A 20,943-nucleotide genomic window follows, 5' to 3' on the forward strand; every position below is an offset into this window, starting at 1 on the left:
CGTCGTCGCAACTCGAACACTCCGGTACGTTGGAGGCTCGGAGCATTCTTGGAAGCGCGATGCTAGGTGCTGCTCGGAGGTACTACAGGGCCCACAAGGCGCTAGTGGTGGGAATGACGTTTTGCTTGCGGCGCTGGAGTTTTGTACAGCCGCTTCCATTCTTGCTAGTCTGGGAATGTAACCGGAACGATGTTCCCATCCTTCAGCTTGATAAGCGAAGCAACGCTCCGGCAAACAGCAGTGGCGAGCTGCTAGCGAAACGCAAAAAAAAAATGCATCGTGCGACACGTCTTGTCAGAGTGACGGCATAGGCCAGGAAGAGCGCCAGTTTGCCGCACTAAACCCAAGAGAGACAGAGCAGCATGGAGAGCAGAGCCGACAGTTCGATACGAGCACCCCTCGGATAGCGAAATCTCCTCCGGCCGCAAGGTGATGGCGATGCATTTGAGCCATGGGCGGCGCATCCCGAACGCTCTGTCTCCGACAGTACGGCCAAGCTATCGGTGCTGTGGGAGCTTTGGATACGCGATGGTGTGATGCTGCCAGTGCTGCTAGGAGGTCCGGTCAGCCTTTGTTCCATTTTATTATCTTTGGACACAGCAGTCCCATATCGGCATAACCGAAAAGAAGGCGCAATCTAAGCCAATAAGTGAGGATCCTAAACTATAGAAACGCAAGTGACAAGTCGGTGCACCGAACGTGATTGCCTAGCTCAGTGTTGGACATTCGACTACTGGTCACCGGTAGTGCAGAATGTCCTTTTTTTTTTGCATTATTGTTCTCAGTGCTCTTGCTGCAGTGTAGTGCAGTTACTCCTATGGTTTCAGTTATTGGTTGTACTACTGGCACCGTTCTGTTATACTGTCATTTTTTGTATTTTATGTCTAATTTCTTATTAGAAAGCAGGCGGTATTTTTATGTGCTATAACTTTTTATTACCAAACCGGTAAAAATTGTTCTTAACTCACTTTAGGTGCTCTCTTAAAATTTTGAAGCATGGTTTTAAATAAAGCCTCAGTGCAGTATGTAATGGCATCGTGTGTTAGGAAAATAAATTTTTTTGGAAATGCCTACTGTCATTCAGCCTTTTTTTTACTGCCAGAAGTACTATTCGAACTATTTGCTTCGAAATTATTCGAAGAAAATTGCTATTCGCTTCGAATTTGCTTCGAATCAAAAAACCACTATTCGCACACCCCTAGTTAATTGTGGTTTAGCTTGCTATCTATCCAAATATAATTTGTTGACAATTATTCAGGTAATGTTCCTGTCTCTTGTGGTGTCTCCCAGGGAAGTATTCTAGCTGTCCTGTTTTTTCTGATATGTAGTAATGAGATTGTTAAAGGTGTCCTCATCCTGTTCGAATAAGGCTGTTTCCAAATGGCTCTGTTTTGTTTAATGTAATTACTTGTTGTGAATACCTGGTCTCACTTAAGTATACTCCAAAGAATATTCTCGATTGGTGTATTCAGTAGGACACGAGAGTCCCACTTGCTTCGAGTGCTGGCAAAAGGTAAACTACGTCCCTATGAGGCACACTTTTGTGTGCTGTATACTAGTACATACAATGGAATATCATTGAGCATGTTTTTATGTTTTTCTGATAGGCCTCTTTTTAATTTCACTTTCACATTATTTGTTCTCAGTTTTCCATGCAGAGAATACAAATATGACCAGGACATGAAGTGTGGTGTACCTGACTGGGCTCTAAACCTCAAGATTTGTCAGTTTGAAATGTTTGGAAACACCGCAATTCCCTTCTAAAAAACTAAAATACACATTTAGAATGCACCGAGTTCTATGCAGCAATAAAAAAAAAGCACTACTAAGAGCACATCGTAACAACTGACGTGAGCTACATTAAGTAGGACAACAAATATATATATCTTCTAAAAAGTGCTCTTAGTTAAAGGTTACAGTACTAAATGGAAATTTATGAAATAAAATACAAGACTGATGACAGGATGGTACAACAAATAACTCTGAACACATCGAGTAGAACAATACAACTGGGATGAAAAAAGGGATCATTTCTGTATGTTCTGCGTGTTTTTCCAAATATGGCTTGACAGTTTGACGACGCTCAGTTTGGTGGAAACAAAAAAACTGAAGTTGAGCTTTTAGGCTCTTTTCATTTTTCAGCTGCCTCATAATACTTCCTGAAGCAAAATGCAGCTGTACTGTGGTGTTCCTCACTTTGAGCCTATGATATACCGTATTTACTCGCGTAATAGGCGCACCCCTAGTTAGGGCGCGAAAAATCAGATTTTTTTATTTCCGCGCATAATAGGCGCACCCCGAACTTGGCACTGTGATCAATACTGTATTTACACGATTGCAAGCCGACGCCTCGCCACCCCCCGCTTCCCAATCTTTATTTTAACAAAGTTTTTGCTGAACTGACTACTAGTCCCTACTAGTGCTGCTGCCGTCGCAGCTGCTGCGGACCCACAGCACGTACAAAGACATCGCATAGAACAGCCGCACACAGTTTTCAGGGATGCTCACTTTAAACGTCTGTTTGGAAAGCTTCATCTCCAGCCGGAAACGTTCCCGACTTAGGCCCGCGAAAACCTCGGCGCTTGGAGTCGCGTACGAAAATTTAGGGACGCCGCAGTCGCAACTGCCGCACTTCTCGGCCACGTCGTATTTTCCGACCTGCCGCACGCTTGTCGCGTTCGAGAGGAAACTCCCAGCCGTGTAGCTGTTAAGGTGCTTGCCCGTCGTGCTAAAACATCAACGTTCCGTGGCAAAGCCATAAACCACGATAACTATCACGCTACCGCAAATCCCGGCACTTGACAGCAACAACAACAACAACAAAAAAACGAGCTGGAGATGCTGATGGCGATATAGATAGCGAAAGCTCGCGGCGGAGGAAAACGATGATGATGATGATGAGCTTGGTCTTGGGCGGCGTCTGGAAGCTCCTGTATAGTGCCTAGAATATACTGGCTAGTGTGCTGAGCGCGAGCGGCGCGGTGGCACCCGAAGTGATGCCTGCCGTGGCGGCCGCATAGCGGCGCTGTGATGCGAGAGGGTGTAGGGTGAGCGCGCGCGTCTGGGCGAGCCGGTTTCTCGCACGCGTAGCGCCGCTGAGGGTTGGAAAGGGCTAACCAAGTGTAAGCACACGCGAGCGTAAGTGGTTGATGGAATTCAAGCTAGAAAAAAAGCACGTTTCACAAAACACACAATTCGGTTTAATAGAATGAATGCAGCATGTTTAATCAAAGCGTAAGTGCGAGTGGGGGTAACGCTTTTTGGCCAACAGAAAGTACGAAAAAGAAATTGCAGTCGCAACAGATAGGCACTGTCAGAGATAGCCAGCAACAGATAGACACTGTGTAAGCTTCACCTACACAAATTAACTTTGAGTGTGATAAAGTAGCACATTTTATATTCGCCACTGCGGCAAGATATCAAACTTCAAGCTTTTGACCATATTAGTACGGAAACAGATAAAACACTACGCTATTATAAATCCATTGTAGCATATAGTATAATTTATATAAATTTTAAAAGTTCCAAGTAAAGCGAACTTGTTACGATTACGGCTGAACGTGTCCATGTTTTTGGTCCTTTCGCTTAAAGCCTCAAAAACCTTCGTGTTCAGACCAAAGCCACCCTTAAATCGTTGCAGATATTTTTGCAAGCATTTTCGCCCAGGCAAAATCATAATGCTCTACTTCCGAAGGTGCTCGTAGAGCTTTGGGCTCCTCATTAGCAAACGTTCCACAATCCAGGCATCATCATAAGGCATGCCTCTCATAGACTTTCGTCTTGCGGCCAGGAAACAAGCTCTCACAGTTAACTGCTGCCTCTTCGGGAGTGACTGTGTTCTTGCCTCGAGTGCTTCTTCGCTCAGTGCATTGTTTTGCTCCTTCATTTGAGTCACATGCTGCTGAGCATTGGCCAGGCTTTTCTTTGTCTTTCTCAAAGCACGACAAAAATTCTTGTTTTTTTTGTCACTGCAAGGATCTTTCGTCTTTTTTCTTCAGTGCATGTTGTTCTGCGAGAGCTCCCGTAAATATTTGCAGTGCAAGCATGACTCTCCTTTTCCATCGGTGGCCAGCAAGCATTTCTCTGCAAAGTACATACTTCTGTATGAAGTGTGCTTGCCTGCAACAGGAATCGTGCCACATCCATTACAAAGGCCATACAGAGCCATTTCCTTGATTAATGTCTCTGCCTCATGGTAGGCTGTAAGCACTCGCTTTTCCTTTTCTCTTCCTCGGAAGTAAATTGGGGCAATTACAGAACCGTGCTCACGCAATTGGTTTTCTAAAAGTCGCCATTCTTTCGATGAATAGTTTCGAGAAGTCACCAGCTTCAGTCTCGCAACAGGCATAAGTTAAAGCGCCATTTGACTCAGCAGGCAGCTTCATATTCATGTCACCGGAATCAGAATTCCATCGAACGGGCGTGCCGAACATCACTTGGGCACAGACACTGCAGTATCGCTTCGCTATCACACACCGGTCCTGTAGCAATGTCTGTGTGCTCGGAATCGGAACGCTTCTGGAGTTCTCTGATGCGCCTCCACGAGCGACGCAATGAGTGTCAAACCGCGTATCATCACCGTCGACTGCAGAGTACAACTCGGGATCCACCAGCTCGACATTTCGCTCCCGTTGTTTAGGTGCCGGTCCTTGGTCGCAAATTTTTCACACCTTCCTTTTCACCGCCTTTTTAGGTACAAGATGAGGTGGATAATTTTCGAATACTGTAGGGTCAGCATCGGGCTTCAGGCGTGGCTTCATTCGGGCGAGTTCATTCACGACGCCGTTCACCGTAATCTTAAAAGATCTTTCAATACATTTGTTCTCGAAATGTTTTTCGCATACGACAGCCTTCAGTGTCAGCCTTCTGTCTGCCCTCTTGATCTTATTTGCCCATTCAGCAAGCCGTGCTGGGTCCGCCGGTGCAGTGAACACAGACACCTTTCCTTCGTTACACCGATAACCGCTTCGACACAACGGAACAAAACACGTCCTCGCTTTGCATTGCCTTTAACATTTCAGGGTGTTTTTGCTCACGTTTAGCATCTTCCAGCTTCACAATCCAAGAGATGACGATTGTCAAACATTGATTTCACACGAGCAATCGCGCGAGGCTGCCGTATCGGCGCGACAGCAGACGACGGGAGTCCGGCGGCTTTCGCGCACCCTCCCGACCGGCAGCGCCCCTTGCGGCCTCTCCGCGCAGGCATCGCGGCGGGGGCCTCGCCCTCCCGTACGAAACGCGCGCGCTGCGCACACTAGCCAGTATATTCTAGACACTATAGCTCCTGTGCGCGTGTGGCCTCCGCGATCAAGCGCACGTTGCGCGCAGCCGGAGCCGATCGCGGAGGCCTCGGCGCGTGCATTCCGAAAGTTTCGGTGCGGCCCTTACACGGACCTTTTTTTTTTTAAATTTTCTTCGCGAAAACGGGGTGCGGCCCATACACGAGTGCGTTTACGCGGCGTGTTCAATTTTGCGAGTCGAAAAATTTCCGGAAATTTTACCCCGCGTAATAGGCGCACCCCGAACTTTGAGCCGGATTTTCTGGAAAAAAAGTGCGCCTATTATGCGAGTAAATACGGTATATAAATATATCTTGTCAGTCAAACGTGTATTGTATTTGCCATGTTTGAAAACTGGCGAAGCATTCCTAGAAAGTATCTTTGGGAAAAAAAGTCGTATTCGTATGATTGAGTACGTACTTACTCTCGAGCTTGGCTTGTGCTTGCCCAGAAAAGTAAAGCTGCACTGGCGCGGTTTCTCAAGTGGATAAATGAGTGCGATGCGAGCGTTTTCTCTAGCCATCTCTGTGTAACTCTGTACCTTCGAGAAGTTTGCCATGACTCAGGGCCAGTTCACACCCTTTCACATCATGTGCTAGGTACCACGAACCTCGGTTGATGCAAATTTAGGGATGATACAAATTCGGGGAATTCCCCGACCCGAGTGCATTGTGAACAGTGTCATTAATTTCGGATGTTCCGAAGACTTCCTCACTCCATTACGGATATGTACGCGCAAGCTGCGAGCAGTGGCGCACGGCCCACACATCACAGACTCCGCAATTCCTAGTTTGTGCGCACAAGCAGCAGTGAACGGCGACATGTGGCTGTAAATAACTACTGCCAGCTGTAAACAAATCTGTGCGAGTACATTTCGCATGCTGCTTGATACTGATTTTTTTTTTTAGATGATACACAACTTGGGATTATGCAAATTTGCTCGCGACCCTGTGACATTCGTATCGAGATTCTACTGCACCAGGCGAAGTGAAATGCTGTTTTTGGTCTACCAGTGCTCAACTGGCTCATGGTGCTTTGAACACAATTCATAATACACAGTAGCTTTTAAGACTTGACTTAGGGTCTTTACACAGTGACCACGAAGGAAGGTGCTCAGTATCTGCTCTCAGCCGCTAGAAAGCCTTGTGTGGAAATAAATTGTGTCAGGCATCCGAAATGAACCCAGGATTCCTTGTTGCCTTTAAGCTCAATGTCAGATACCACATTTACCTGAAGGTAGTGCTAAGAATGGTTGTAATATGAGGTCGGCTTTAAATGACACGAAACAGAAAAGGAACGTACACGAATGTTATACGAAGGACAAAACTGCAGTACAGTGAAAGCTCGTTAATTCGAACCTCGATAATTCGAATTTCGGATAAATCGAACTACACTGCTTGGTCCGGCGAAGCTCCATGGCTTGGTCCGGCAATGCATGGCTTCGTGTTTTCCATTGTGTGGTACGACTGCAATAAGCATAATTTTCGTTTACTTGTTTTTGCAAGCAGAAATTCTTGTATTGATTTATATAAAATGTGTGTATTTGTTTCCCTTCTTATTATGACAGGAATGAGTCAAGACGTAAATTGAGACCTTGAAATAAAATGCTGACTAACACTGTGGAGCCGACCGAAATTGTATAGTTAATAATCAGCATTGAAAAATCTTTTCTCCATCCAACCCTGTCTTGCTCCCTATCGAAAAGCTGTCTACTGTTAATACTACAAGTCTGAATCAGTGTGGCCGTTTCCGTTCATCCTGCAGAAAGGGGCACCAGCAGCTGTACAGCTCGAGGACCAGCTCAAGGGTGCAGTTGTCCTTGGCCTGAGCTCTATGGAGAGCTTTGCAGTGAGTGCTGCCAATGTTTGGTGTACAAAAATCTTACAATTCCTGTGCATGGCTTGGCTCTGGTTGAAGTTGGAGGGATTTTCAAGTGCAGGCGTATGAAAAAAAAATGTCCAGCTTTATTCTTGTTTACTGGCCACATTTACCCAAACACCAACATCATGGCAAAAGTTGTAGTCTGTGTCCATTAAACAGCTGAATGTTGGATAGACAAATGGTCGGTAAAATTTACCTTACGTTCACGTGTGACTGCTGCACTTTTTTTCTGCAGTTATGACACACTGTGGCCATTACATGGGATCATCACGAGACTTGGGATTAGCGGTACTCCGATTATGCAGCCCATTTTTTCATGCTGTGACACAAATTAGCTGAGCTTCGGTAAATTCTTTTAATGCATACTGCAATGAAAGTATGAATGATAAGATGCACGCCAGACGACTGGCACGAATAAACTGTGTATATTAAAATGGGTTGCTAGGTCAGTTTACAGGCAAACGTCTCGTAATTATAAGTCAAGATCAGGATCCTCCAAAGGTCTGGCACTCAGCTGATATTAATGATGCCTGGCTCTATGCGTGCGACCCATGCCCGGCAGTATGAGGTGGTGCTCCCCTGGCTGTGTGTCCGTGCACTTTACTCTCAAAGGCTTTGCAAAAATCAGTTTTACGTTCATTTTAATGTCAAGTTAATGTGCGCTGCTAAACTGGTAACAAGGCTAGACCTTTTATTGTAAACAATGATTACAGTGGAACCCTGACTATGCGTCCCCCGTTCACGGGAGGGCCTTCATGTTAAAGCATTTTTTTTGTTCTCACTTCATTTTTATTTCAGTTGCCTTAGTCAGTTCTGTAAACCTAATCTTTTGGCTTATGCGATTCAATTCCTGTGAATTGCCTTTTTTTTTCCTATTTCTTTCCCAGTCGCAAAGCGTTTGCTTGGATTCAGAAGTTAACTCTGTTTCGAAACTATTTGAAGAGAATAACTATTTCTCTTTGTGTTCGCTTCCAACTGAGAACCGACTTATCACACTTGCCTACACCAGGCTGCTCTTGACTCAGCTGTGCTTCCCGCACTGCTGTCCGCCATGCGCTCACTCCCTCGCATTGAGGGGCATTGGCCGAGAACTGGAGCCAGAGGGCTGCGTGGAGGGAGAGCCATTCCTAAGCAGCCACTTGCACACAACCGCCAGCCTATATTCAGCTGAGGAATCTAGGCAGTGGCATGGCCACAATCGCAGCACGAAGCGGATGTCTGAATAGGAGAAGTGACAAAGGCCCACTGATTCCTTGAGGGAGTGAACTGTATCCCTATGCTGCCTGATCCCACCTTCTGATATCGGCATGGCAGACTGTGAGCTAATGGGTTGAGCTTTGGGAATACGTACTAACTTGCTTGTGGATGTGCTGTGGAATGTGCCAGTGGGGGAATCTGAAAAGCATTTTTAATTGCATTGCAGTGAAGTTTGTTTTATAATCAGTGCTTTCCTTGCACCATCTCTTGTTTCCACCTCAATTTGTTGTAAAACATATGTGTTCATAAATTCATGCCTTGGCATAGAATGCAGCCTATGACAGACACTATAAAAGCATACATTATAAGATTGCTGTTTGAGAAGCTTTGAGTCCACATACTTAGTCGTGTAAATACATCAGTTAACACCGCCCCCTCCCCCCCAAATAGCATGTCAGGCGAGAAAAGAGAAGAACATGCCCGTGGGCACATTCCACTCTTCTGCTTCAGTCTTTAGAGCTCCTTGCTTCAACTGGCTTGCCAGTGTCGATGCATGGCATTGTGCTCTACAGTTTCAGGAATAGAAGGGCACCAACAGGGCATGTTTTCAGGGCTGGTTGGTTTTTATCGCTCATCCAGACTGATGGATCTCTGCGAATTCGGTGAATAGAGCCAAAAAATATTACCTAATTATTCCTGAAGGCATTGCGAAACTGTAAATGCCTAGGGAATAAAAAAAAATAATCTAAGATTGCTCAAGCATTTTCTGATGTGGCTTTAGCTCCAGTGCTTCTTTGCTGAAATGCTTAGCCAGAAGTTCTGTGTGGCGATCCTCCGAAACGTTGGTACAGCTTCTACCTTTGTAGTATTCTGCGATGCCTGCGTGGTCGATTGGAATACGTCCCCACCGTAAAAGGAGCCATCTTAGCAACTTGCAGGGCAGAAGGAACGAGTGGGTCATAGTAAAGTTTGAGGCATGCAACGTGCACCGTTAAGTGGTTGTAGTGATGATGGTTCAAAGAAGACTCATTGGCCTCACCAATATAGTAGTTTACTGTGATGGTTTGCTGAATATTTTATCTAAATATTTGAAGGCGCCATCAACCACGGGTCACAAAATTTTGTTGCCAAACGTAACATTATGAATGATTCACAGTATGTGATTTTGAAGAAAGGTCTACAGAAAAAGCACTGCTAACAGTTAAATAGAAAATTATTGATAACATCGGAGCGAGAAAATGCAGGCTTGCTTGTTTTTAGACTTTGTAAATGCTTTTCACTGCGTTTATCGTATTATTCTCCTCCACTATCAACTGTTATGGTGTGCATGGAATTTCCGCAGCCCTTGTTCGATAGTTATTTCGCAAACAGTTTTCAGTATGTCCACATATACTCCAACGATTCGTAGAAGCTCCACATCACAAAAGGTGTGTGCCACAGGACTCGGATCTTAGGGCCGCTTCTGTTGATAACTTGTGTTAACGATATATTAATATGACAGATTCATCAGACGTGGTAATGTATACTGGGGACACAAACAATTTTTTCAGTGATCCAGCTTTGGGCCCGCTTGAAGACAAGGCAAATGCGTTGACCTTCTAACTCACCTTCCCTCCTGGTTGCATACAAACAGACTGTCTTATATCTTTCGAAGACGCTCTACATAATTTTCAGGCCTATTAACACTACAGAAGGGTATCTGCTTAATGTTTATTCTGGTTACACTGCGATTTAGAAGACTTTCCAGTCACAAATTTTTTGGTGTTTGGTTCAGCGAGACGCTATGTTGGAATACACATAATTTGAAACTTGCTGCCAGTCTGAGCAGAGCGGTTGGCTCCCTTTACTGATTGGCTGGCGTAATACCTACGTTGCCAAAGATATCAATGAACTAGGCACATTTACTCCAAAATCTTTTACTGCATTCTCGTCTGGGAACTGCAACTTCTGGTAATTACAAAAAAATTAATAACGATGCAAAAGAAAGCATTGAGAGCAATTGGGGAAATCACAGCCGACCACAGAACCTCTGAACAATGCCATTGTTCATCAAACGCTGTATTCTGAAAGTAGATGAGATATATTTGTTCAGACTATTTGAACATATTCACAAAAACTGATCATACGCTTTTATTTTTGACAATTCTTCCTTAACAGAGCACTTCAGAATGCAGCAAAAATTGGTTCCTAAAATCTGGTCTTATTACAGTAAATGGACACTATGTTACCAAGTTCCTGCAGCCATTAATAAATTACCGCCACTTCATTTCAATTCTTCCACATCAAGGTCCAAAGAGAACCTTAAACAATACTTAATAAGTAGTATCATTCAGTTTCCGTAATATTTCGCTCGAGATTTCCTTGCAGTTACTGGGTGCTTTCCATGATTCATGCTACTTTGTTAGGTTGTTCTGTTTACTTTATATAGAAAATTGAGTGTTGCAAATTGTTCTGGGGCATCATTGTGTTACAACCTGCATATACAACCTCTTTTTTTTCCCCCTAACTTTTATTATAAATAAGGTAGCATGTACAAATAAGATTTTTTCCTTTCTTTTTTTGCCACTGTCTCGCAAACTGTATACGGGTGCAGAGGCCTTTGTCAGGCAAGTCAGCCTTTTCTCTCAGCTTCCCCTTTTCCATGGAAAGAGAATAAAGAATTGGATCAAAGTGAACGTGGTGAACCCGTGCTAGCGGTGATAAACCAGGATTGGTGTAAGGAAACCAAAGCCAAGCGAGCGTCGGATATGATGGGCTTGGGTTGGTGCTTTCCTGGCTGAGTTTTTGGTGCTGAGTGGTGAACGAATGCTGAAGCTGGCGGCATTCTTCAGTGTGCGGATGGGCTGCGGAAAGGAGACTAGTTGCAGAGGCATCTGCTATACTGGAGGATGGTGTCCATGGTAGACGTGGGCTCGCGACCTCAAAGGAAGAGAAAAGACGGAGAGGAGCCTGTCGTAGTATCCATAGCCTTATTGCAGTTCTACGTGACAAAAGGAAGGGCCTATTCCCAGTTTGGGTGAGCAGAGCCAGTGTACATGGCGAGCATGTTGCATAGGGTGCGGTTGAAGAGCTCGGTCATGCCATTAGTTTGAGGGTGGCACGCTGTAGTGGAGCGATGAATGATTTTAAGCGCTGCTTCAGCGGCATTCGAAAGAAAAACGCATCCATAGTCACTCTGCAGTTCATGAGGTGTGCCGTGGCACAGAACAAGACGAGGAAGATTGAAGGAGTCAAAATCGTTGGCTGGGGCAGAGGGCAGAGCCCGCAACTCAATTCCGTGAGTGTCTGGGTGGAGCGAAGTGGTAGCCAGCGTGTATTGGAAAGGCTACATAGATTGAAAATACAGTGTCTGCACCTCTGCACCATGATGCAAGAGCTTTCAATGCCAACTAAAAGAAAAATTTCATGAGTGCTTTCAAAAGCAGATCCACCTCCTCAAAGAATAGTCTGACATGGATGAAGGTTGTGTAGAGAAGAGAATTAGTGCTTTTACAGAATAGAAACACCAGTTTTTCCAGTCAACGTGCGCTGTCCTTTGGAACTCCTCTTATTATTAAACCAAGTGTTCTGGGTGTAGCCAGCTCAGCTGATAGTGCTTACCTCTGCATTTCCTTTCATTAATAATTTTATCGTTTTCAAAGTCTGCCGTATCTACCTTATATAGCTGAGAAACGTTTTCACACAATCCTCTACCTTGGGACTGGAAATACGGTCAGTGATTGGAGGTAGCAAGCGACATTAGGTGCCTAGTGGAGGCTCTGTGCTCTCTTCTGTAACATGTTTATCAAATAATACAGTTAGGGTCAGCTAGCACGTGGGAATGCAGTTGTTAAAATTTCTCCTAGGAAAGATCAGTATGCGCTGCATTCATACGAAGCTCGGAGATTAGGTGTGTCATGTATTCGATATTACGTTTAAAAATTTATAGCATGTGGTATGGGAGTGGTTAGACTCGGCGTAACTGCAGGTAAGCTTTCCTGCCATGACGTAAAACCAACCATATGATTGTAACAAATGCGTGATGCACTATGTGAAGGTGTCAGCTTGAGGGCACCATGCTTGTTAGAGGAATATGATAGTACTATATGCAATGAAACGCAAGAAAGGGATTTTGATTTAGGGAAATTTTGCTGAGCAAGTACGGCGGGTGGACTGTGCCGAGTGAACAGTGCTGCGCACTTTTGTGCGATGTCAGTGCACGTTAAAGAACGCCAGGTAGTCAAAATTTCTGGAGCCCTCCACTACGGCGTCTCTCATAGCCTGAGTCGCTTTGGGACGTTACACCCCATAAACCAAAACCAACTAATCCACTTTTGTATTTTGATGGGACATGGTTTCCTGTGTGCGCCTTTGCGTACGCAACGGGAGAGCACAGTTGGCACATTGGATATTCATTAGCAGAAGAGTGACAAAAGTGGGGTATACTAGTCCGGTAGGCCTGTCTCTTGGTGATGGAATTTTGTCTTATACTTGTTGCACCTTCTCTGCAAGTGCCGGTTCTCCCTGTTGACTTTGTTGATGTATTTTCTGTGCAGGCTGTCGGCGCTTTCGATGTGGTGCTGGGCCCAGGTATGTGCTTTGAATGTGTGCATTTCTTTTTTTTTGTGCTAAGCACTTCTAGCTGCAATTGCAGATCTTGTCGATGTCTGTGCAACTAACATTGGATTTTAGTATTACATTCGTCCCTGAGAAGTCCTCTCAGATTGATATCATTCTTATAGATTTCAGTAAAGAATGGGACCTCGTCCCCCATCCTAAGTCAATTCCCAAGCTTCAAGTCTGTCTTCCTGATGTCGTAGTTAATTGTGGTTTAGCTTACTATCTAACCTAATGCCACGGGAGAGCACAGTTGGCACATTGGATATTCATTAGCAGAAGAGTGACAAAAGTGGGGTATACTAGACTGGTAGGCCTGTCTCTTGGTGATGGAATTTTGTCTTATACTTGTTGCACCTTCTCTGCAAGTGCCGGTTCTCCCTGTTGACTTTGTTGATGTATTTTCTGTGCAGGCTGTCGGCGCTTTCGATGTGGTGCTGGGCCCAGGTATGTGCTTTGAATGTGTGCATTTCTTTTTTTTTGTGCTAAGCACTTCTAGCTGCAATTGCAGATCTTGTCGATGTCTGTGCAACTAACATTGGATTTTAGTATCACATTCGTCCCTGAGAAGTCCTCTCAGATTGATATCATTCTTATAGATTTCAGTAAAGAATGGGACCTCGTCCCCCATCCTAAGTCAATTCCCAAGCTTCAAGTCTGTCTTCCTGATGTCGTAGTTAATTGTGGTTTAGCTTACTATCTAACCTAATGCCACGGGAGAGCACAGTTGGCACATTGGATATTCATTAGCAGAAGAGTGACAAAAGTGGGGTATACTAGACTGGTAGGCCTGTCTCTTGGTGATGGAATTTTGTCTTAGACTTGTTGCACCTTCTCTGCAAGTGCCGGTTCTCCCTGTTGACTTTGTTGATGTATTTTCTGTGCAGGCTGTCGGCGCTTTCGATGTGGTGCTGGGCCCAGGTATGTGCTTTGAATGTGTGCAGTTCTTTTTTTTTGTGCTAAGCACTTCTAGCTGCAATTGCAGATCTTGTCGATGTCTCTGCAACTAACATTGCATTTTAGTATCACATTCGTCCCTGAGAAGTCCTCTCAGATTGATATCATTCTTATAGATTTCAGTAAAGAATGGGACCTCGTCCCCCATCCTAAGTCAATTCCCAAGCTTCAAGTCTGTCTTCCTGATGTCGTAGTTAATTGTGGTTTAGCTTACTATCTAACCTAATGTCACGGGAGAGCACAGTTGGCACATTGGATATTCATTAGCAGAAGAGTGACAAAAGTGGGGTATACTAGACTGGTAGGCCTGTCTCTTGGTAATGGAATTTTGTCTTATACTTGTTGCACCTTCCCTGCAAGTGCCGGTTCTCCCTGTTGACTTTGTTTTTGTATTTTCTGTACAGGCTGTCGGCGCTTTCGATGTGGTGCTGGGCCCAGGTATGTGCTTTGAATGTGTGCATTTCTTTTTTTTTGTGCTAAGCACTTCTAGCTGCAATTGCAGATCTTGTCGATGTCTGTGCAACTAACATTGGATTTTAGTATTACATTCGTCCCTGAGAAGTCCTCTCAGATTGATATCATTCTTATAGATTTCAGTAAAGAATGGGACCTCGTCCCCCATCCTAAGTCAATTCCCAAGCTTCAAGTCTGTCTTCCTGATGTCGTAGTTAATTGTGGTTTAGCTTACTATCTAACCTAATGCCACGGGAGAGCACAGTTGGCACATTGGATATTCATTAGCAGAAGAGTGACAAAAGTGGGGTATACTAGACTGGTAGGCCTGTCTCTTGGTGATGGAATTTTGTCTTATACTTGTTGCACCTTCTCTGCAAGTGCCGGTTCTCCCTGTTGACTTTGTTGATGTATTTTCTGTGCAGGCTGTCGGCGCTTTCGATGTGGTGCTGGGCCCAGGTATGTGCTTTGAATGTGTGCATTTCTTTTTTTTTGTGCTAAGCACTTCTAGCTGCAATTGCAGATCTTGTCGATGTCTGTGCAACTAACATTGGATTTTAGTATCACATTCGTCCCTGAGAAGTCCTCTCAGATTGATATCATTCTTATAGATTTCAGTAAAGAATGGGACCTCGTCCCCCATCCTAAGTCAATTCCCAAGCTTCAAGTCTGTCTTCCTGATGTCGTAGTTAATTGTGGTTTAGCTTACTATCTAACCTAATGCCACGGGAGAGCACAGTTGGCACATTGGATATTCATTAGCAGAAGAGTGACAAAAGTGGGGTATACTAGACTGGTAGGCCTGTCTCTTGGTGATGGAATTTTGTCTTAGACTTGTTGCACCTTCTCTGCAAGTGCCGGTTCTCCCTGTTGACTTTGTTGATGTATTTTCTGTGCAGGCTGTCGGCGCTTTCGATGTGGTGCTGGGCCCAGGTATGTGCTTTGAATGTGTGCAGTTCTTTTTTTTTGTGCTAAGCACTTCTAGCTGCAATTGCAGATCTTGTCGATGTCTCTGCAACTAACATTGCATTTTAGTATCACATTCGTCCCTGAGAAGTCCTCTCAGATTGATATCATTCTTATAGATTTCAGTAAAGAATGGGACCTCGTCCCCCATCCTAAGTCAATTCCCAAGCTTCAAGTCTGTCTTCCTGATGTCGTAGTTAATTGTGGTTTAGCTTACTATCTAACCTAATGTCACGGGAGAGCACAGTTGGCACATTGGATATTCATTAGCAGAAGAGTGACAAAAGTGGGGTATACTAGACTGGTAGGCCTGTCTCTTGGTAATGGAATTTTGTCTTATACTTGTTGCACCTTCCCTGCAAGTGCCGGTTCTCCCTGTTGACTTTGTTTTTGTATTTTCTGTACAGGCTGTCGGCGCTTTCGATGTGGTGCTGGGCCCAGGTATGTGCTTTGAATGTGTGCATTTCTTTTTTTTTGTGCTAAGCACTTCTAGCTGCAATTGCAGATCTTGTCGATGTCTCTGCAACTAACATTGCATTTTAGTATCACATTCGTCCCTGAGAAGTCCTCTCAGATTGATATCATTCTTATAGATTTCAGTAAAGAATGGGACCTCGTCCCCCATCCTAAGTCAATTCGCAAGCTTCAAGTCTGTCTTCCTGATGTCGTAGTTAATTGTGGTTTAGCTTACTATCTAACCTAATGCCACGGGAGAGCACAGTTGGCACATTGGATATTCATTAGCAGAAGAGTGACAAAAGTGGGGTATACCAGACTGGTAGGCCTGTCTCTTGGTAATGGAATTTTGTCTTATACTTGTTGCACCTTCCCTGCAAGTGCCGGTTCTCCCTGTTGACTTTGTTTTTGTATTTTCTGTACAGGCTGTCGGCGCTTTCGATGTGGTGCTGGGCCCAGGTATGTGCTTTGAATGTGTGCATTTCTTTTTTTTTGTGCTACGCACTTCTAGCTGCAATTGCAGATCTTGTCGATGTCTGTGCAACTAACATTGGATTTTAGTATCACATTCGTCCCTGAGAAGTCCTCCCAGATTGATATCATTCTTATAGATTTCAGTAAAGAATGGGACCTCGTCCCCCACCCTAAATCAATTCCAAAGCTTCAACAAGTCTGTCTTCCTGACGTCGTAGTTAATTGTGGTTTAGCTTACTATCTAACCTAATGCAACGTGAGAGCACAGTTGGCACATTGGATATTCATTAGCAGAAGAGTGACCAAAGTGGGGTGTACTTGACTGGTAGGCCTGTCTCTTGGTAATGGAATTTTGTCTTATACTTGTTGCACCTTCTCTGCAAGTGCCGGTTCTGCCTGTTGACTTTGTTGATGTATTTTCTGTGCAGGCTTTCGGTGCTTTCGATGTGGTGCCGGGCCCAGGTATGTGCTTTGAATGTGTGCATTTCTTTCTTTTGTGCTAAGCACTTCTAGCTGCAATTGCAGATCTTGTCGATGTCTTTGCAACTAACATTGGGTTTTAGTATCACATCCGTCCCTGAGAAGTCCTCCTAGATATCATTCTTATAGATTTCAGTAAAGAATGGGACCTCGTCCCCCATCCTAAATCAATTCCCAAGCTTCAACAAGTCTGTCTTCCTGACGTCGTAGTGAATTGTGGTTTAGCTTACTATCTAACCTAATGCAATTTGTTAGTATTGACCTTCATTCATATAATGTTCCTGTCTATTCTGGTGTCCCCAAGGAAATATTCTAGCTTTCCTGTTATTTTTGATATGTATGAACAACATTGTTAAAGTTGTCTTCATCCTGTTGAAATCAGGCTTTTTGCAAATTGCTTTGTTTTGTTTAATATAATTACTTGTTGTGATTACCTTGCAAATTGCTCTGTTTTGTTTAATATAATTACTTGTGGATACCTGGTCTTACTTAATTATAATCTAAAGAATATTGTCAATTGGTGTAATCAGTAGGACACATTGGTCCCACTTGCTTCTGTTAGTGCTTTCAAAATGTAAACTATGTCCCCATGTAGCACATATTTGTGTGCTGAATACTAGTGCATACAATGAAACACCATTAGGCATGTTTTTAGCTTTCTCTTATAGGCCTCTTTTTAATTTCACTTTCACATTATTTGTTCTCAGTTTTCCATGTAGAGAAAAATAAAATGTCAGGGACAAAAATTAGTGTACCCGACTGGGTCGTAAACCTCAAACTTAGTTCGTTTGGAAACGGTGCGATTTCCTTCTAAAAAAAAATACACGTATAGAACACACACAATTCGAATGCAGCAATAATAAAAAAAGCGGTACTAAGAGCACATCACAAGAACTGACATGGGTTACGTTAAGTAGGACAAATAGTATATATCTCTGCTGAAAAGTGCTGTTAGTTAAAGGTTACAGTTCTACACAAAAATTCATCAAATAAAATACAGGACTGATGACAGGATGGTGCAACAAATTACTCGGAACACATCAAGTAGAAGAATACAACTTGGAGGAAAAAAGGGATCATTTTTGTCAGCACTCACTCTTAGGTGCATGTGTCGTTTCGGAAAGTTGAACCACAGAATTTGCAACATTTAGAAGCTTTACTTAGTTTGCTTCATGGCAGCCATAATGTCTCACTTCTCAGATTAGCGCTTTGTTTTTTTTTGTTCTCAATGGAATTCTGAAAAAGCACTCTGTGAGAGCTAAACGCTACCGTTTTTCCTGTGCCGCAATCAACAGGCAGGAGCTCGTCCGAAACGAAGTTTAGTTTCTAACTGGCCAACACTGAAAGAAGTTTTCATTTTTCTCACAGATACATCTCCAGTAAACATCACCTGCCAGGCAACGTGTGACAAGGCCGCTGGAAATCCTCTTACCACCAGAACAATAAAAGTTGACTGGCGTTATTGATTTGTCAAGAGAAAATGAAAAGGCCAAAGGATGGGCGACAACAGTTTAGTACAACTGAGTATGAGAATAACGCAAAAGTGCAGGTTACAAAAAGAAAACGCAGCGTTTGCGTGCCCTCGTTGTCTCCTCTTTTCGCGGTATTAACCAATGTTACTAGAACCAGGTTTAGTTTTCAAACTCCATTGTGATGCGCGGAACTGCCACCGCACGTGCGAGTCAGTGGCGCTGCAGTCGTATAACCCAGCTACGCTTCACGCCATTGAGCCCGAGTCCTTTTCGGCACAGTGCAAATTTTGTGGCCAGAAGGCAAACTTGTACCACATGGTATGGGCTTGTCAGAAAAATGACAGCATTGACATCATAAATCAGCCAACGCGGGAGGGCTGGGAGGCGGCCCTGTTCAGCTCGGACCTCGAGGAACAACGAGCCCTCGCCAGAGCACGGGCAGCGGTTTTCACCAACGGCGTCCCGGACTAGGGACCCGATCAGCCTTCCCTTCAACTAAGGCATTGTGGCTTTAATAAACGTTTTCATCATCATCATACCGAATCGAGCATTAATACACTGAGCTCGGGATGGAATTGAATAGAAATACTCTTCTTTCTCTACCGAATCTAATACACATACTTTAGCAATAAACCAAATTGAATACAGATCGAATAATGAAAGAACCGAATGGTATACGATTGGAACATTTGTATATCATTTACTTAATGCACGACTATTCGTAAAAACGAATATCTATGCGAGAGAGCGAAGAACTAACGCGTGTGTTGTAACTTAAGTAGTTATAGCTGTAGGTGCCGAAAGACGCAACATTGATCTGCGCTACATTTTACCCAGCAAGACGATATGCGAAATTTCTTGGCGGTCTGGCAACACCGCGCCCACAACTTTCGGTTTCCATCTTGGCGCGGTCGAGCTCGTCGAGCTGGTGCATCATTTGCTATGCGTACTTTCTTCTTGCGAGTGGAATTTCAACAGGCAAGCTTCAGCTGCTGCGAATTGTTTTCACAGCTGATCTTCGACCAAATGTAGGTGCCTTCAATAAGCGCCAGCTTACTCCTACCGCATCCTCAGCTTCGCTTGAAGTATGGCGCTGATGATCGCAATAATCCGCACTCGAAAGTGGGTTGGAAAGTCGAACCGTGACCGTGTGCTGTTGTCGTTTTAATGCTCGCATTAAAGCACCAGTTCAAGCATCACGCATTATCATGGCTATTTTATTCCCAGGTGGACGCGAATTCATCTGGTAGGGTAGCGAGCGGTTATTTTGCGGTGAGTGCGCACGTGTGTTGACAAACTTCTGTGACAGTGCGAACTTTCGTTCGCGCCGACTCCAGGAGCTTCGTGTATTGCAGTATAATCACACAAGACCCTCGACCAGCTGCGTAATTCGATTCCTTTACTGTAATGTGCAATGCGCATCCGCGGTTTTCAACGTCACCGTTTCAGAGCCCGGCGTCGGTTGATTTTCGCCACAATTCGTTGAAACCGCGTCCTGCTTAAGACGCAGTCAGTCGACATTAACAAGAGGAAAGTAGGCATGCACATATAATTCAAAATATTGTAAGCAAAGACGCAGCTTTTTTTTTCAGATAAGCACTGAGCCACCGCGGCGGCTTGATTAGAGAAAGATGTTACAGCTGTAGGTGCATGCACGGACTCGATACGCTGGTCAAGCTGTGTGTGCAGGGGCGAAATTAGCATGTTCGGTTGCTTCCGAAACTTAATCAGCTTACTCCCAAACTTGGACAAATGGCTTTGTTGCGAAGCAAGCTGTTGGAGCGTGCCACAACGATAATAAAATCTGATGGCCTGAAGCGTTTTCAGAACACTGTTGCACGTACTTTCTAGCTTAGACATGCGTCCCTCCTTCATAATAAAGTAGCTATATTATTCGCTTCTTTTTTTTTTAGATTTTCGTCGCCGCAGATATCGAAGCTTGTATAGGAATCCTCAAGAAATAAACCATTCGCACCTCAGTTTTTATACGTAGGGTGTATTGCTTCACAGACTCCTTAACGCGCATAACATATGTGTATATGGTCCAGAGAGTTTGCTCGCCCTTCTAAAACTAATTGAACACGGGAAAAACTTAACTGAACACGTAGCAAACTAAGCAGTAATCGGCATATGGTTCTTCGAGTGAACTTATTTCGCCACGACACAAGCGATTGGCCCGCTCAAAAAAATTACCTTCTCTATTACGTTGTTCAAGTATGCGTCTATATATATTCACGCCCGACCGGAGAGTTGATAAATGCACGAAATGGCTTCTAATTTTGATCAGAGACAACAAAGGCTGTGGTCCTTATCTGAATTTAAACGCAAATCACCTCGAGAGATTTGTCAAAAATCAGCGCAGAAAGCGAAAGCTGCGCACTGATCCGCGTGCTGGCACATGATACCTCGCATGGCGTTTTGTGTTACTAAAACGTTGGGACGGAGTAAAAAAATAGAAAAGTGAAAAGCTTGAACACACCTAGTTCTGGCACGCATCGTAGTGTCTTTTCACAGTGGAGACGGTAGCGCAACACTGCATCGGCATTTTACTTTTCAAACGAAGCGCAGCCGTTTTAACCCAACGCTGGGCAGCGGTTTCGTTTTCTGTACCGTGCCAACATGGAGGACTTAGTTCTCGGAGCGCCGAGAGATGGCGCTGCGCATTTCGCATATCGTCTATTTAACGAAATGGATCTGTGACCGTCATTTCATGCGCCTCGAAAAAAGAT

The 20,943-nt window shown here is 44.2% G+C and overlaps 1 protein-coding gene across 5 annotated transcripts in view; it reads left to right on the forward strand.

Annotated features, from left to right (window-relative positions):
- Positions 1–18,749, forward strand: part of LOC149354538 (uncharacterized) — a 35,043-nt gene extending 16,294 nt beyond the window's left edge. Inside the window, exons 6-12 of one of the 5 annotated variants that reach the window (XM_089583374.1) lie at positions 7,047–7,130; positions 12,896–12,929; positions 15,266–15,299; positions 15,740–15,773; positions 16,214–16,247; positions 16,691–16,724; positions 18,111–18,749. In XM_089583374.1, the coding sequence (XP_089439500.1) occupies positions 7,047–7,130; positions 12,896–12,929; positions 15,266–15,299; positions 15,740–15,773; positions 16,214–16,247; positions 16,691–16,724; positions 18,111–18,125 (269 nt within the window). In that variant the 3' untranslated portion in view covers positions 18,126–18,749. Of the gene's footprint in view, positions 1–7,046; positions 7,131–12,895; positions 12,930–13,369; positions 13,709–15,265; positions 15,300–15,739; positions 15,774–16,213; positions 16,248–16,690; positions 16,725–18,110 lie in introns of those variants that run through there. The other 4 variants (XM_089583375.1, XM_089583373.1, XM_089583377.1 and 1 more) reach the window with 4 other exon arrangements.
- The last annotated feature ends 2,194 nt before the right edge of the window (positions 18,750–20,943 follow it).

Source organism: Amblyomma mixtum, chromosome 3, assembly GCF_055824585.1.
Source record: "Amblyomma mixtum isolate Tamu chromosome 3, ASM5582458v1, whole genome shotgun sequence".
NCBI classification, from domain to species: domain Eukaryota; kingdom Metazoa; phylum Arthropoda; class Arachnida; order Ixodida; family Ixodidae; genus Amblyomma; species Amblyomma mixtum.